Here is a 14,723-nt window from a genome sequence, read left to right on the forward strand (position 1 = left end):
TCTTTGGTTGGGCAAGGTTGAACATAATATTGTACGCATTTGCAACTAGTGACAAATATATGGGAAGAAGGCCAAAATCTATACTTATAGGTTGCCTACAAAATTACAAATCATTAAAAGGAAAAAAAAAAATGTTAATGCCAAAGGAGAAAGATTGTAGAGAAATTATAAAACCCATTTCTCCAAAGAAAAAGAAAAATCTCCCAAAAATCCAAAAAAATAAAACTAATGACATTATATATATATATATATACATATATGAGATAAAGAGACATGAAAAATAAATATAATTAAGGAAACGACTCCTGTGAAAATGGGATGGTTAGGAAAAGCTATTGGTTGCCTGCTGTAGGGAGGAAATTCCGTTGGATAATGGCTAAGATTGTGAGAGGTTTCTCATTTAGCTGGGATTGCAACTATTAATATTCATTGTATAAAAGAGTTTTGACCTGAAAAAAATTCAATGGAAATTCTGCAACTATCAGTTTTGCTCAAAAATATTTTGATTCATTGCCCAATTACGACTATCAATTTTTGTGGAATGGTGTTTAATTTACAAACAATTTGCGAAAAGAGTGTATTTTTTTGTTTAGTTTGGACTATATGATTTGTGGTTATTTTAGGTACGTATTAGGAATATTACATAAAATTAATTTAGATTTTTTATATATTTAAATGGTAGCGTGTAGAAGACAACTTGTATAAAGTTTTTTTGGAATTGTGAAAAGAACTTCTATATATTTTGATACATTTAGTTAAATATTTTTAATAAATCATCACTTAGTTAAAAAGACTTATCTAATTAAAATCATCACAATTTATCAAATAAATAAATAGATAATATCACATTACTTTGTTTTCTTTTTAACTGAAAAATTACACATAATTTAAACAAAATTAACTAAAAACATAGATTTAAAAAAAACTTTCAAATCTTTAAATTAATTTGGAAGCAAAAAGAAAATTCAAATTGATTTTTGCAAAATCATAAAAAAAATTAATTTTCACAAAATGAAAAAATAAACACAAGGCATTTGAAAAAAAATTAATTTTATTAAAGGTATAAAAATAATTTGTATTTCCACATAAAAGAAATGAACGCCAATGAATATGGATGATTTATTGAAAATGTCAGAAATATTTTTGCATTTACTCCAAACCTCAAGTCAAGGTCTAAATGAAATATTATTTATAAACGAAAAAAAAAAAAAAGCAACCATTTTTGTTTTTTTGGGAAAAAAATTGTTCAGTAATAGTAATCTTTTTTTTTAATATTTCTTTGAAATTTATAAATGAAATTAACACTAATCCATATCGGTTGAATGTCCAACACTGAATTTTAGCCATAGGGATCCCGTATCCCAAAGTGCGTTCGGGCTAATCCAGATCTCGGGGTTGTCTAGGGTCGTTCAAGTGGACTCGAATGTCAATGCCATTCAGGCTGCTCCGAGTTTCAAAGCTGTCTGGGCAGTCCCATGTCCCCGCCTTCTGTAGGCTGTCTCGAGTCCTAGACCATCTAAACTTAGCTACGTCCCAGAGCCATCCAGGTATATGCCTAGGTCTCGGCACTTTTTGGGCAACCTTGTCCCTGCACCATCCGGGGGTCCCAAGTCTTCACTCCGCCAGGACTAACTCGGGTCCTAGTCCTATCTGGGTCGTTCTGGGTCTCAAGCTCATGCGAGCTCTCTCAGGTCTCAACCACGTCCGGGTCTCTGCACTATCCAGCCTATCCTGAGTTTCGATGCCATTGGGTTGATCTCAGGTCCCATTGTCATCTAGATGGTCCCGTGTCCTTGCACCATCCGGGAGTCTCGGGCCTCGGAGTTGTTTGGTCAATTCAAGTTCTTTTGTCATTTTGGTAGTCTTGGATCCTGGCGACGTCCAACTATTCCCGACACTGTAGAGGTGGTTGCCAATGTTGTTCAGGCGATGTTGAAGATCTTGGATTCTAGTTAAGTTTAGATAGTCAAGTTTGACTGAAATTAAAGACTAGGCCAAACTGTTATTTTATTTTATTTTATTATTAAGAAAAATAGAGATGGTTATGAAATGCATTTTTTTATTTTTTTATTTTTTTCAAGTGAAAATGGTTACCAAATGCATTTCTATTTTTGGTTTTTTAAAAATGGAAAGCAAAAACTAAGAGCCAACAACGATCGCGTTAAGAAACGAAACCAGTTAACCAAATGAGTTTCGTATATATAACCAAGTTACTATTGACTTTTCTGGTGAGAAATTCCGAGGGATGGAGTCAATATTCTTCTGTTATTCGAATGGCATCTAGTCCAAAAGGGAGTCCTATACTCTTGTGATCAAGGATGGCAATGGGATGTTCATCTACCGAAAAAGAGATTAACATATACAGCGATCCCCCTTGGAGGTATTTCGACTTTTATTCTTTGCTTTCAAACTCTATAACCTTCAAACCAATCCAGAATTTCTTTCTGTGGTAAACATAACATAAGTTGTAGTTCAAGAACGCATTAAAAGGCTTCTACACATATATGAAATGTCCTTCAAGGATTAGAGCAGTGATAACATCAAACTCAGCTAGATGTTTAAGTGATTCCTCAAAGTTTTGAGGCAATATTAGCTCAAAAACTATAGTGACAATCTTTTTGATGACTTGGTTGACAACTTATTAATTCTAGGCATAATTTCACTACTGACTGTACAACTTCTTGTCAATTTTCTCAAAATAATGACATCTCTTTCTCTCTCTCTCTCTCTCTCTCTCTACAAATATATATATATATATCCTTTCATATAAAGGAGTATTACTCAAGCTAACTCCATGGACCAAAAATCCTTCTTATTATAGTAAAACAAGAAATGGTGCAAAACCAGAATGTCTAGTAATATAAGATAAATTCCAATGCTATGGCAAGTGAAATGATTACATCATCTGCATGAAGGAAATCAAAGTTATGTTCACATCTAATCACAATGAGAAACAAAGAAACCGACAGACTAAGGAGCTGTAGGTGTACTGATCAACCAATAAAATTAAACATTTAAGCAGCACAACTTTTAATTATATATAATAAAATGCAAACATAGAGTTACAGTACTAGAGAATGAACAAGGCAGTGAGATTGGAGCTTGAGAACAGAGATGTGTAATTATCAGCTGCAGCCTGATGGTGATTAAGGAGAGAGGCAGAGATGTTATTGCAGAATTATTTGTTTACCTTTGTCTTTTCGTTCTGGTTGTTTGGTTGTCCTTCCAGTTCTTCTTGTCGAGGGTTCTTGAGTAAAGCTGTCTGATATGCTGTCAGACAATAAGGCCGTGCAGTGGCTTATTGTCTGCTTGAACTCTTCCTCGTCATGCTGGTATAGAAGGCGCAGACCACACTTATAGGAAGACAACTCTTGTCTTCCGCTTGCAAACGAAGCCTCAATGAGACTGCATTGATTCAACTGATCGGAAAACCAGAGACGTGGTATATAGGACACCCATATAAATTCTCCACTATTCAACTTCTTCAATTCCTCATTGGTTATTTCAAACTCATGCTGAGATTCTACACCAACCTTCTCAGTTTTAATTTGGCTTGTAAGTTTAAGATGAAATTCTTGATCTAGGGAGGTAGTTGAATGTTGGAGGTCTGAAAAATATGCACATAGAGCCAATCCTATCCAATTACCATCACTATATACGTATGATGGTAGTTGAATTGTCACTGAAGAGCCACTATTTTGATGTCCAAACCAGTCTAGAATTTCAGTAAGTGGGAAACATGAGTCATATATCATGTCTTGATCAAATTCCTGTATGATATGAAAAGTAGATTCTGATGAGCAACAAAGGACTGAGATAGAAAGAGAGATCAATTATGGTAATAAATAATAAAATTTCTTACCAGTCCACCTTTTCTTAGGTAATTGGATTCTGTCCTGGCTGCAAGAGATGGATTTTCATTTTCAAAGCCACGATATGCAGCTATTTCAGCCAAATGTTTTAAACAACCATGGTTAAAGTGAAAAAAGCTTTCATGGTGTTGATGAGTCATAATTTGACGAATAGGATCCAAATTATCAAAGAATGAGGTCGAGCATTTGGCTATTGATTGTTTAAGCTCTTCCACATCTTGCTGGTATAAGAAACGTGCTCCTAGATTCCTTGCAACCACATCAGGGCAATTATTAAAGATGACAATCTTTAAGTAGTTTTTCTCATTCAAGTGCCCTGCAAACACATTACTTGGTATGTACGTTAACCATATGAATCTGCGTATGCATAACCAAGTGAATTTGAACTTATTGGTCAGAAACTTGGCAGGCGGGAAACAATGTTCTTCAGTCTTCAAATCACATTTTAGTTGAAAAGAGAATTCTAAACTCTTGTAGTTGAGCATGATAGTTGGATGTTCATGTATTGAAAAAGAAACACAAACAGCTATCCCCCTCCAATTCTCATCATCATTCAAATTTGAAGGTACTTTAATTTTCATGCTTCGATCTTTAACCTGATAACCTTCAAACCAATCCAGAATCTCCTTCTGTGGGAAACAGAAGTTATAATTTGAGAAAGGATGAAAGGGCTTCAAAACAGATATGATATGCCCTTTGAGAATGAGAGCAATGACAACGTCAAACTCGATGAGTTGTTCAAGTGATTCCTCAATTCTTCTTTGCCACTTTATTGGATCACTTACTTTAAGTGCATTCTCTGCCACAATCTGTAAGTTGATGCAAGCAGGATATGATTCTTTTGGAGTGCATACTGGAATTACTTGATAGGAAGATTCTAAACGAGGCCGTCCCACTTTTTCCCTCAATGTAAAAGGAAAATAAGAGATGCGTTTATTACTTGCCAAAATCTCTTTCACTGATTCCCTATGACAGTTCACATCAAGAATTTATGTCAAACTAAGAGAATTAAGTTATCGATTTATGAATTTATATCATAATTAAAATATTTGTAGGTATACTTGCCTATCATAATAATCAAAACCGATAGGTAACTCTATTTTGGGCGCCTCACCAAATTCAACTGCACTAGAGAAATCTTCCACAAGCTCATCAAATTCTTGACAGAAGTGTTTAGAACCTAATAAAATCTCTTTCAAGGATTCCCTGTGACATTCCACAGTTATAAATTATGTCAAACTCAAAGAACTAATTTATGAATTTATGAATGCATATCATAATAAATATAGTTGCATGAAACTTGCCTTTCATAATAATCAAAATCGATAGGTATCTCTACTTTGGGCTCAACAAATTCAACTGCACTAGGGGATTCCTCAAAAAGCTGACCAAATTCTTCATAGCAAAAATGACCGCTACTTAGAGTGATGTCAGTTATCAGTTGAATTAAATTTCCCAAATCTTGCTCATTTACTGGTCTGATCCCGCACAGTTCAACCTCTACATCTGGGTTACTCGTTGTAAACAAAGCCCTTACTCCTGGACATTGATTCAACACTGCTCTGATATAAACTCGGGGCATGGTCAATAATATAAGTTTATGTTTAATGGCGATAGTATACTCAATTGTACACATATCACCATCATCTCCATAGACTTGAAATTGGAAACCAAGGTGCAGTGGAGTTTGTGAATCCAAATAATTGTTAGGCCAAGTAAGTTGAACATATAGACAAAATCCTACCCATGGCTTCTCATCAAATAAGTTCATAGGAACATCACAAACTACGGAGGAAGCCACACTGTGATGGAAGAACCATGTCGGAAACGCTTTCAGAGGAAAATGAAAAGCGAAACAATAGTTATGTGCATAGCATCGCTGAAAAGTTTAAACCAGTTTGAAAAAGATAAATAGACATTAGACAGTCATAGGCACAAATAAAAACAGAAATAGAGTCAGAGTCATCACCTGAACAAGTATTGGAACCAACCATTGTAGATCTCTTGTCGTCTTTCTGTCTAAATCAGACTCTGTGTTACTTCTGTAGTTTTCCTCTCTGACTCGTTTAAGTGGGTAGGATTGAAATTCTATGGCACCCCTAGGTGTTTCAAATTTTGCTACCACCATTGGTTTTCTTATAATTTTATATGTCAGGAATGTACTTTCATTTAGTAGCTGAGCTATTTTTCTGCAGAAGTCTGGCATATCTTCATTAAATACTATATGCATTCCACACATATATACATTTATATGTGATCCATGCGTTGAAATTGAAGCTGCAACGTCACTTGCTTTGTTCAAATTTTGCCCGAATTTGTCTCGTGGAACATAGATCCAGACTCCATATGGTCCAGCCCCTGAAATCTGGCGATTCTCCATGTCAAAATGCTCAAATCCAAGATGTCCTTTATTGGTATCAAAATGAAAACAAGCAGATAACTCTCCATCTCCACGCAAGATGTCACCTTCCTGAAATTGAAATACAGCAAATGTGGCAAATCCCATCCAAGCTTTACCAGTATCCTCTAGAGGAAGTTGGATTCCTGTTGAATACCCAATATTTTGTTGTCTGCACCACTCAGGAATTCTTGTACATTCAAACCCAAAATTTTCAACTTCTCCATTGTAAATATTATCCTGACCAATACGGCAAAGAATATAAAGAAAATAAAAATAATTGATAAATATATTGACAAAGAAAGAGACATAAGAAGTATAGTGACTTGCCTCGAGGATCTTGGAGTATAGCATTTGAAATAGTTCTTCATTGGATATGAGTGAATTCTCGATCTGGTAGGAGTTCTCATAATGTATGAAAGTGAATCCCCTATCAGAAGTCCATATTTCTTCTTTTAAATTTTTCAGCTGAGGACATCCATGTACATATGCATGTGTTAAACTCAATGGAAGTTTTGGCAACCATTCAAGCCTTTTACAATCCTCCAAAAACAGAACCGCAAGATTAAGTTGGGAGATGCTATCTGGTAAGCTCACAAAATTGTTTTCCCCCAAATTTAAACGTTGGAGTGAGGACAAACAACTAATATCTTCAGGGATCCCTTCCTCTGATAGATTGCATTTTCTTAGACATAATGATGTCAAAGAGATGAAATAAGCATGCAATGAATTAGGTAACTGGAAATGGATGGATTCTTCCATTGGCAACAAACAACAACTGAAAACAGAATCCCATGATGTATGTGCAGCCTTGCTACATTTGGAAAAACATAGGATTTTAAGGTTTTTCAGAAGCGTAATGGAGGGTGAAGCATTTCTCATTGCAGTTCCACTTGCAACAAGTTTTTCCAATTGTTCCAATCTCCCTATATTTTTTGGAAGTTGCTCAATATGTGAACATCCTGTGATATCTAGGATTTTCAGAGATGTCAAGCTGCAAATTTCATCTGGAAGTTTCAAAAGGTTCTTGCAATCTTTCAGACTCAACAAAGTAAGTCCACCGAAGCGCATGACTGATATTGGCAGCTCCTTTATAGCAGTCTCATCCAAATGAAGTTCATATAAACGATCCATATTTCCTACAATCTCTGGAAACCTAGTAAGTTTTTTGCATCCTGAAAGAATAAAAATTTCAAGAGATTCTAGGCTGATGCATTGTGAAGAAATATTCTTGAGAGATTCACAGCCTTTCAAGTTAAGCATAACAAGTTTCTTGAGCTCTCCAATTGATGGGTGAACTTTTGATAACCTTTTGCATCCGTCAAGAATAAGGCTTTCAAGATTGGGAACTCTACTGAGGTCAGGGATTTGTTTCAAGTACATGCAGTTACTAAGATTGATTGATATTAACATCTGCAAATCATGCTAGGTGGGAAAAGAAAAGAAAAGAAAAGAAAAAAAGATAGAATAAGTGGAAGCAAATAAATAGTAAGGAAAAAACAAAAGGACTGATAGTAAACTAAAATTGTACTAATTTATTAACAGAAACATGAAAAGGTATATATTCTTACTGTGGTTTCCCTCCATAGTCGTTCAATGCGGCTGCTAGACATGTTGAATTCAACAAGTTTATGTGGACAAAAACTTGAAGGAAGAGATTTTTGAGGATATCCATGCCATTCCAAAAGTCGTAACTCATTAGAAAGATATCCAACACATTCAGGAAAGACCATATTTTGAAATTTCAACAATCGTAGCATTTTCATTTGTAACATTGGGTCAACCCTCAGGTCTAGCTTTTCCCTCTTAGGCAAACTAAGGAATATGCCTTGGACAGCTTCTGTTCCCTATAATGTAACAATGGATGACTTTCAAGATACTTGAACCATAAATATATCAAAACCTATATTCAAACATTCATAACACATGAAACATTTATATGCTGAGATGTATGCAGGGTAAGATATGGCTGAAGTAATATACTTGATACAAATAGTATATTGACAAAAGTTCAATCAGATTTCTCACCGTATTATTCACAAGTACATTGCATACATCCTCATGAAACCATATCCTGCTGCGCTTACCAGGCTCGTCAGGGAATTTTTCATGAACAATGTATTGACCAAATCGTTGTAATAAATCATGCATCCATAACTTATTTCTTACTATAGTTATAAGAGATTTCTCAATAAGCAATCTTATCTCAGTCCTTGAATGAAGTCCGCAACCTTCGAATACCTTGCTCACCCGATATTCTTCCTCTCCTTTGAAGAAACATGCTATGTCCAAAAATATTTTCTTCTGCTCATCATCTAGTCCATCGTAGCTTACTTGAAGCACACGAGTAACATTTCTATCAGGATTTCTCTGTAGTTTAACTAATGTGTCTGACCACTGATCCACATTTCTTCCAAACAAGAAAGAACCCAAGACTTTAAGAGCTAAAGGATGATGATCAACATAGTCAACAAAGTCGTGAGACAACTTTACGAAATCACCAAAAGGGTATTTTCTCTTGAAGGCTCTCCTTGAAAAGAGCTGAAGAGCTTCATCATGAGTTAGATCACTAACCTTGTATATGTTATCCTCTCCATATGTTTTCAACAGGTGCTTATCCTTACTTGTCACAATGACTCTGCTTCCTGGACCTAACCAACAATGTTGTTCTTCAGCATTTCCAACCAAATCTTCTATTTGTTCCAATTCTTCAACATCATCCAAAATGATGAGCACCCTTTTAGAACATAATCTGTTCCTTAACACATTTCTTCCCATTTCAACATTTTGTATATCTCCTTCCTCTTTCAATAAGTACTTGTAGAGACGATTTTGCAAGTTGACCATACCATTTTTTTTAGATTTCTCTCTTACATTGGATATGAAAGCACAATCATCAAAATTTTTGGAAATCATTTTGTAAACTTGTTCAGCAATAGTGGTTTTACCAATCCCTGCCATGCCCCATATCCCCACTGTGCGAACATCATCTAGTTGCGTAATATTCAATAGGTAACGCATGTTTTCTATGTGGGAATCCATTCCAACAAGGTCATTGTTACTGAGTGAGAATGTCATATTCAACTCTCTTGAAACATATGTAGCAATTTCCTCAATATCAACCGTCTCATACCTGGAAAAATAGACACTATAGACCTTTAATTGGGGTATATTGAACTCTTTAAACTATTGATTGATTATAAATAATGCATTAACTGATATAAATGGAAAATACATCTTTATTTTTTTGGAAATACTGTAGTAGGTTTGCATATTCACTACGAAAGAAAGGAGTTTCAATAGAACCAAATCTATAGTAAAATATTTTATCCTTAGCCCCATTTAGGGAGTGTCAAAGTTTTTAAGAAAGCTTATCGTAGGAATCATTTTCTTGGGAATAAGTTTTACTTATACTAGAAATTTATTTTATTAGTATTTGGTTAGTAATGGAAATTAGGCATGGAAGTAATTAATTTTATCTATGTTCTAACATGGAGGATAAATTTGTCTTTAAAAAGCCATATATAAAGTAAGTTTTTCTGAAAATTTAAGACTGACATCTTTTTAGTGAGAATATGTAACTTTTCACCCTATTTTCTATGTTTCTTGGAAATTTGATTTCCATGGGTCCACATACTTTCCCAAACACTAGAAAAGTTCTATGTTTTAAAGAAGCTCAAATTTCCACTAATTTTGAATCAATCCAAACGGGCCTTAGTGTTTTTCTATTTGCTATATTGTTAAGTGTAGAAGCAGGCAACATTTTTAACGTGCATTTGAGGTTTCTTTTAAACCTCCACTTTTGAATTATGAGAGAATTTTTTATTTTTCATTTTTCATTAAATGTAGTATTCATTAAACCTATAGATTTTAAACTCTTCAATGTTATACTCGTTTCAAAAGCTAGAATTTGAGAAGTAGCCATGAGTAGCTTCTCAATTTCTTTTTTTTTTTTTTTTTTTGACATAATCAGGATTTTAAAATTAAAATTGCTATTATATCCTGTGATTAATAATACAAATTTTTTTACCCAATATATATATATGTAAGGAAATAATCATTTATGTATATATATACATGCATATGTTTGCCCATTTTATTGATATCGTGCAAGGGGAGTGGTTATATGGTCTTGGATGGGAGGATTGAATTTGGACATATTAGCCTTCGGGTAGGTTATTCAACCTCTATGCAGGTATTTCAACCTATGGGCAAGTTATCTAGCTTACGGGCAGTTATATATTAAGAAATTTTGAAAGGTTGTATACATATTCATATACATATATATATATATAACATGTGTATTTATACTAGAATTGGATAATGATAATGTTATTGGAATTTTGGTTATGACTTTAGTTATTTAATTAAAGTATTATTTCCTTATGTCTATTTTATTTTATTTAATGTTATCATAAAATTTATTATTTCCTCATGACTTAAGTTTGTCTTTGTTTATTTTGTGATGATGCTATGGACCTGAGAATATATATATATATATGTTGTGATATTTGAAGTGCTACAAATTGTGGAATTATAGTAAGTAGGGGGTGTCACTGGTTATAAATGTATAGAAGTGTATTTTTTGTTTAGGGTTAAATTTGGGATAGTTTACTTTATAAAGGAGATGCTATAAGGTTTTCTATATAATTTCCAATGGAGTTCTCCTAATCAGAATCATCATATGATTCTGGTAGGCAATTTCGAAAGGGGTCCTGAAACGAGACCCCTAGATGCTATAGGGATCTGGGACTGCATGGATGACACTAAGATTTTAGATCGCCCTTACGACATTAGGATCCAGATAGCTTGGATGGTGCCAAGACCAGAGATAGCATGGATGGCATTTGGAAAGAAATTTGCCCGAACGACATTTGGATTAGGACCACCTAAATGGTGTAGGGACTAAGCGTGTAAATCGGCTAAGTAGAGCTGAGTATTATTTTCAAGCTTAACTTACATGATTTTAAAAGTGCTCAAGCATGGCTCAAACTCACAAAAATGTGAAATAACATTCATGATAAGCTCAAACTTTGCTTGGCTTGACTCATTCAAATTAAAAAACTTGAGAACTTTTTTTTATTAAAATAAACATTATAACATTAACTAATTAATAAATTCTATTTAATCTATTAATTGTATGATGAATTTATTGATTTTTTAAAAAGTTATATATTAAACATATAAAAAAAACAGTGTCTTTTTTATTATAAATATACAATGAGTTTAAATTCATAATATAAAATTTATATGAATTCATATAAATAACAAATTTAAGCTCTGCACAAGCTACTCATGAGCTGAGTAAGCTTAATTTAGTGTTCAAGATTGATTCAAGAGTTTTGTTTATTGTTCAAGATTGACTTGTTTCCTTTAAGTGTAAAGTTCGAGCGAGCTATTATCAAGCCAAGCCCGAGTCAATCATGAGTTGCTTAAGCGTATGTGCGACTCAAGAAGGGCCGAACAACTCGAACAATGCATGGACCCGGTCTTCCCAGACAGCATAAAGACCGCAGGACCCCCATATGATGCCGGGACCACCCATATGGCACTGAGACCTAGATCAGCTTTGACTTCTGTAAGACCAGGTCCACGCAGATGGTGTTGAGACTAGGATTACCAAATCACTCATGACCGCCTAGATTGCATAGAAAACTTGGTCCACTTGAACTATTCTAGGACTTGGGATTACCTAAATAGCACTAAGGGTCGGTTCCTCTCAGACTGTGGGTCACAGGTTAAAATTTGGTGTTTGACATTCATTGGATATGGATCAATGTAAATTTCATTTATAAAAATTATTAAAAGAAATACAAATAAATAAGGGAAAAAGAAAGGGTTTACCTAACAAGCTTTTGTTTTTTTATATTAAAAAAAAAAAAAACAGACAAACAAACAAAAAGTAAAAAATGGTTGCTATTTTTTTTTTAAAATAAAATGATAAACAAGAAACCATAAATAAAATTGAAAGCGTTACCAAACAAACCATAAACAAAAACTGAACGCGTTACCAAACCAGATATGGTAATACAAAGGGGATCTAAACTTTAATAACCCTAACTTTTATCTACAAATTTTAAAATACCTAGGAAAAGATAACCAACAAACATATTGGCATCTTTTTTTTCTTTTAATAAATGGAGGAGGATTTTAAAACCTAAGTGTATTTGTAGGCTTAATCAATGATCGATAAAAATAACTAGGAATACTTCCTGAATCTTGGGTTCCACCAAACCTAACTGAAATTCCCTTCCCTTTCCTTATATATAACGTTGATTAAAGAAGAAAAAGAAAAACAAGTATTTCCACTTCTCATTTTCTAAAAGCAGCAAATGGGTTAAATGATAAAAAGTGAAATTACCTTCCTTCCTTTTCTTTGATATGCCATCCTAATATACTGGCTGCTTCTGTCAAAGCCTCCCTCCACTCGTTGACGTTCTTGATTTCGTCTTTTGAAATTGGTTTATGCTTATCAAAGGCCTCTCCAAAGTCCCCCTTTTGTTTTATTACCTCTGTTTGTTCCACGTGATAAAAAACTGGAAGAACAATCAAACCTAATTTTTTCTTGCATTCAACAATCTTAGCAAGCTCAGTCAAACACCAAGTCGATGAAGCATAATTTTTGGAGAAAATTACAATTGCAAATCTTGATTCTTCAATCGATTTCAAAAGTTCCGGTTTGATGTCCTTTCCTCTTTCAAGTTCGTTATCGTCCCTAAAGGTATAAATTCCTTTATCCCTCAAAGACTTGTATAAATGGTCTGTGAAACTTTTACGAGTGTCCTCACCGCTGAAACTAAGAAAGACATCATGCTTCCGTGGTGAAGAAGAACAAGAAGAAGAAGGAGAAGGAGAAGAAGAAGAAGGACAACGGAAAGCAGGTGAAGGAGAACAAGAAGACAAAGTAGGAGAAGAAGGAGAAGAAGGACAAGCGAAAGCAGGTGAAGGAGAACAAGAAGACAAAGGAGGAGAAGAAGGAGAAGAAGAAGAAGGAGGAGGAGGAGAAGAAGGAGGAGAAGAAGAAGAAGCAAAAGAAGAAGAAGAAGAAGAAGACTTGGAGTTGGAAACCTTACTCATCTCTCAACAAAATGAGCTGTTAATTGCTCTAGTTGTTAATTTTTTTTTAATTTATATTCAAGAAGAAGAAGACGACTTGGAGAAGAAGAAGACTTGGAGTTGGAAACCTTACTCATCTCTTAACACAATTGTTAATTGTTCTAGTTTTTAATTTTTTTTTTAATTTAAATTTAGAAAGAAGAGGAAGAAGAAGGCTTGGAATTGGAAACCTTCCTCATCTCTTAACAATTGGTGATTTCTCTACCTAATCATAATTTAAAAACTCTCTTTTGTTAACGTATTTGTCTTGTTGTTAATTGTTTCATTTATATTCAACTTGTCATACTTTTTTAATATACAAACCTTAACTGTGATTAAATCAGCAGCATTTTTATATTCTTTTAAAGTGGAAATTTTGTTAGATCGTTGACTTAGAAATGGGAATACGATGAAAGATGCGCACTCATCAAGAAAAGACAATAAATTTAGGCCTCGAAAGCATACTAGTAGTATAATTAGGATATGTAATGTTTTTCCTCGCTCACTAATATCAGCTATATATTATATAAGCCCAAATAAATTGCATTTTGTGTTCTTTAAAGTGAATTTACCTTTTAAAACCATTGGATTCCATGATATGATAAAATTTAGCCCCTTTAAATGGGAATCTAAAGGTCAAAGTAGAAAAATCTTATTTTAAAAGTAAGATGCAATTCACTAGAGCCTCACAGTAAATATACAAAAATTCTCTCCCTAATTTATCTGGCGTTTAAGGATACGCATGTGGATAATTATTTTAAGTATTCGTGTTCTCCAGATGAATTCCAAACAAATTAAAATTTTCCTGATATATATCAATAGTACTAGGATAACTAAATTGTTTACCAAATTTATTTACAAATGATATAGTAGATGATGTAACAATTTTAATTGATTTTTTTAAAAACAAATATCATTTATCCATGTAAGAGTGCACTTTTCCATATTATATGAATATGCTGGCTAGGACATTTATAAATGAATTTGATCAACATTTTAGTATCTGTAACATTACTTCACAAATATATATATATATATATGATATAATCAATGAGAAATTATTGCACAAATATAAATAGTAGACTTCTTTGTCTTGTTTAATTGAAATTGTTTATTTCCTTTCTGTTCAGTCTGAACGGATATACCCTATGCCTGGGGTCTTACAATTAAATTGATTAACTCATGCCCAAAATAATAATAATAATAATAATAATTATATTAATCAAATGTTGTCTTATGTGCTAAATAACATATGTGATTGTATATATATGTATACCTACATGTGTATACCTACATGTGTATATATATACATGGATATATATATTCTCGTCAAGAGAAAAAAAATAAAATAAAATACC

At 33.5% G+C, this 14,723-nt stretch overlaps 1 protein-coding gene across 1 annotated transcript; it reads right to left on the reverse strand.

Moving 5' to 3' along the window:
- Nucleotides 1-2,916: 2,916 nt before the first annotated feature.
- On the reverse strand, nucleotides 2,917-13,427 carry LOC132804027 (uncharacterized). Its single transcript, XM_060817908.1, has 8 exons — nucleotides 12,632-13,427; nucleotides 8,299-9,403; nucleotides 7,842-8,117; nucleotides 5,842-7,695; nucleotides 5,177-5,751; nucleotides 4,938-5,078; nucleotides 3,863-4,838; nucleotides 2,917-3,770 (listed from the first exon to the last, which is right to left on the reverse strand). Exons 1-8 carry the CDS (start codon nucleotides 13,345-13,347, stop codon nucleotides 3,168-3,170), a joined length of 6,246 nt encoding a protein of 2,081 aa, XP_060673891.1. The 5' UTR covers nucleotides 13,348-13,427; the 3' UTR covers nucleotides 2,917-3,167.
- Between the last annotated feature and the right edge of the window lie 1,296 nt (nucleotides 13,428-14,723).

The sequence above is a fragment of the Ziziphus jujuba genome, chromosome 6 (genome assembly GCF_031755915.1).
Source record: "Ziziphus jujuba cultivar Dongzao chromosome 6, ASM3175591v1".
Classification (NCBI taxonomy): Eukaryota; Viridiplantae; Streptophyta; class Magnoliopsida; order Rosales; family Rhamnaceae; genus Ziziphus; species Ziziphus jujuba.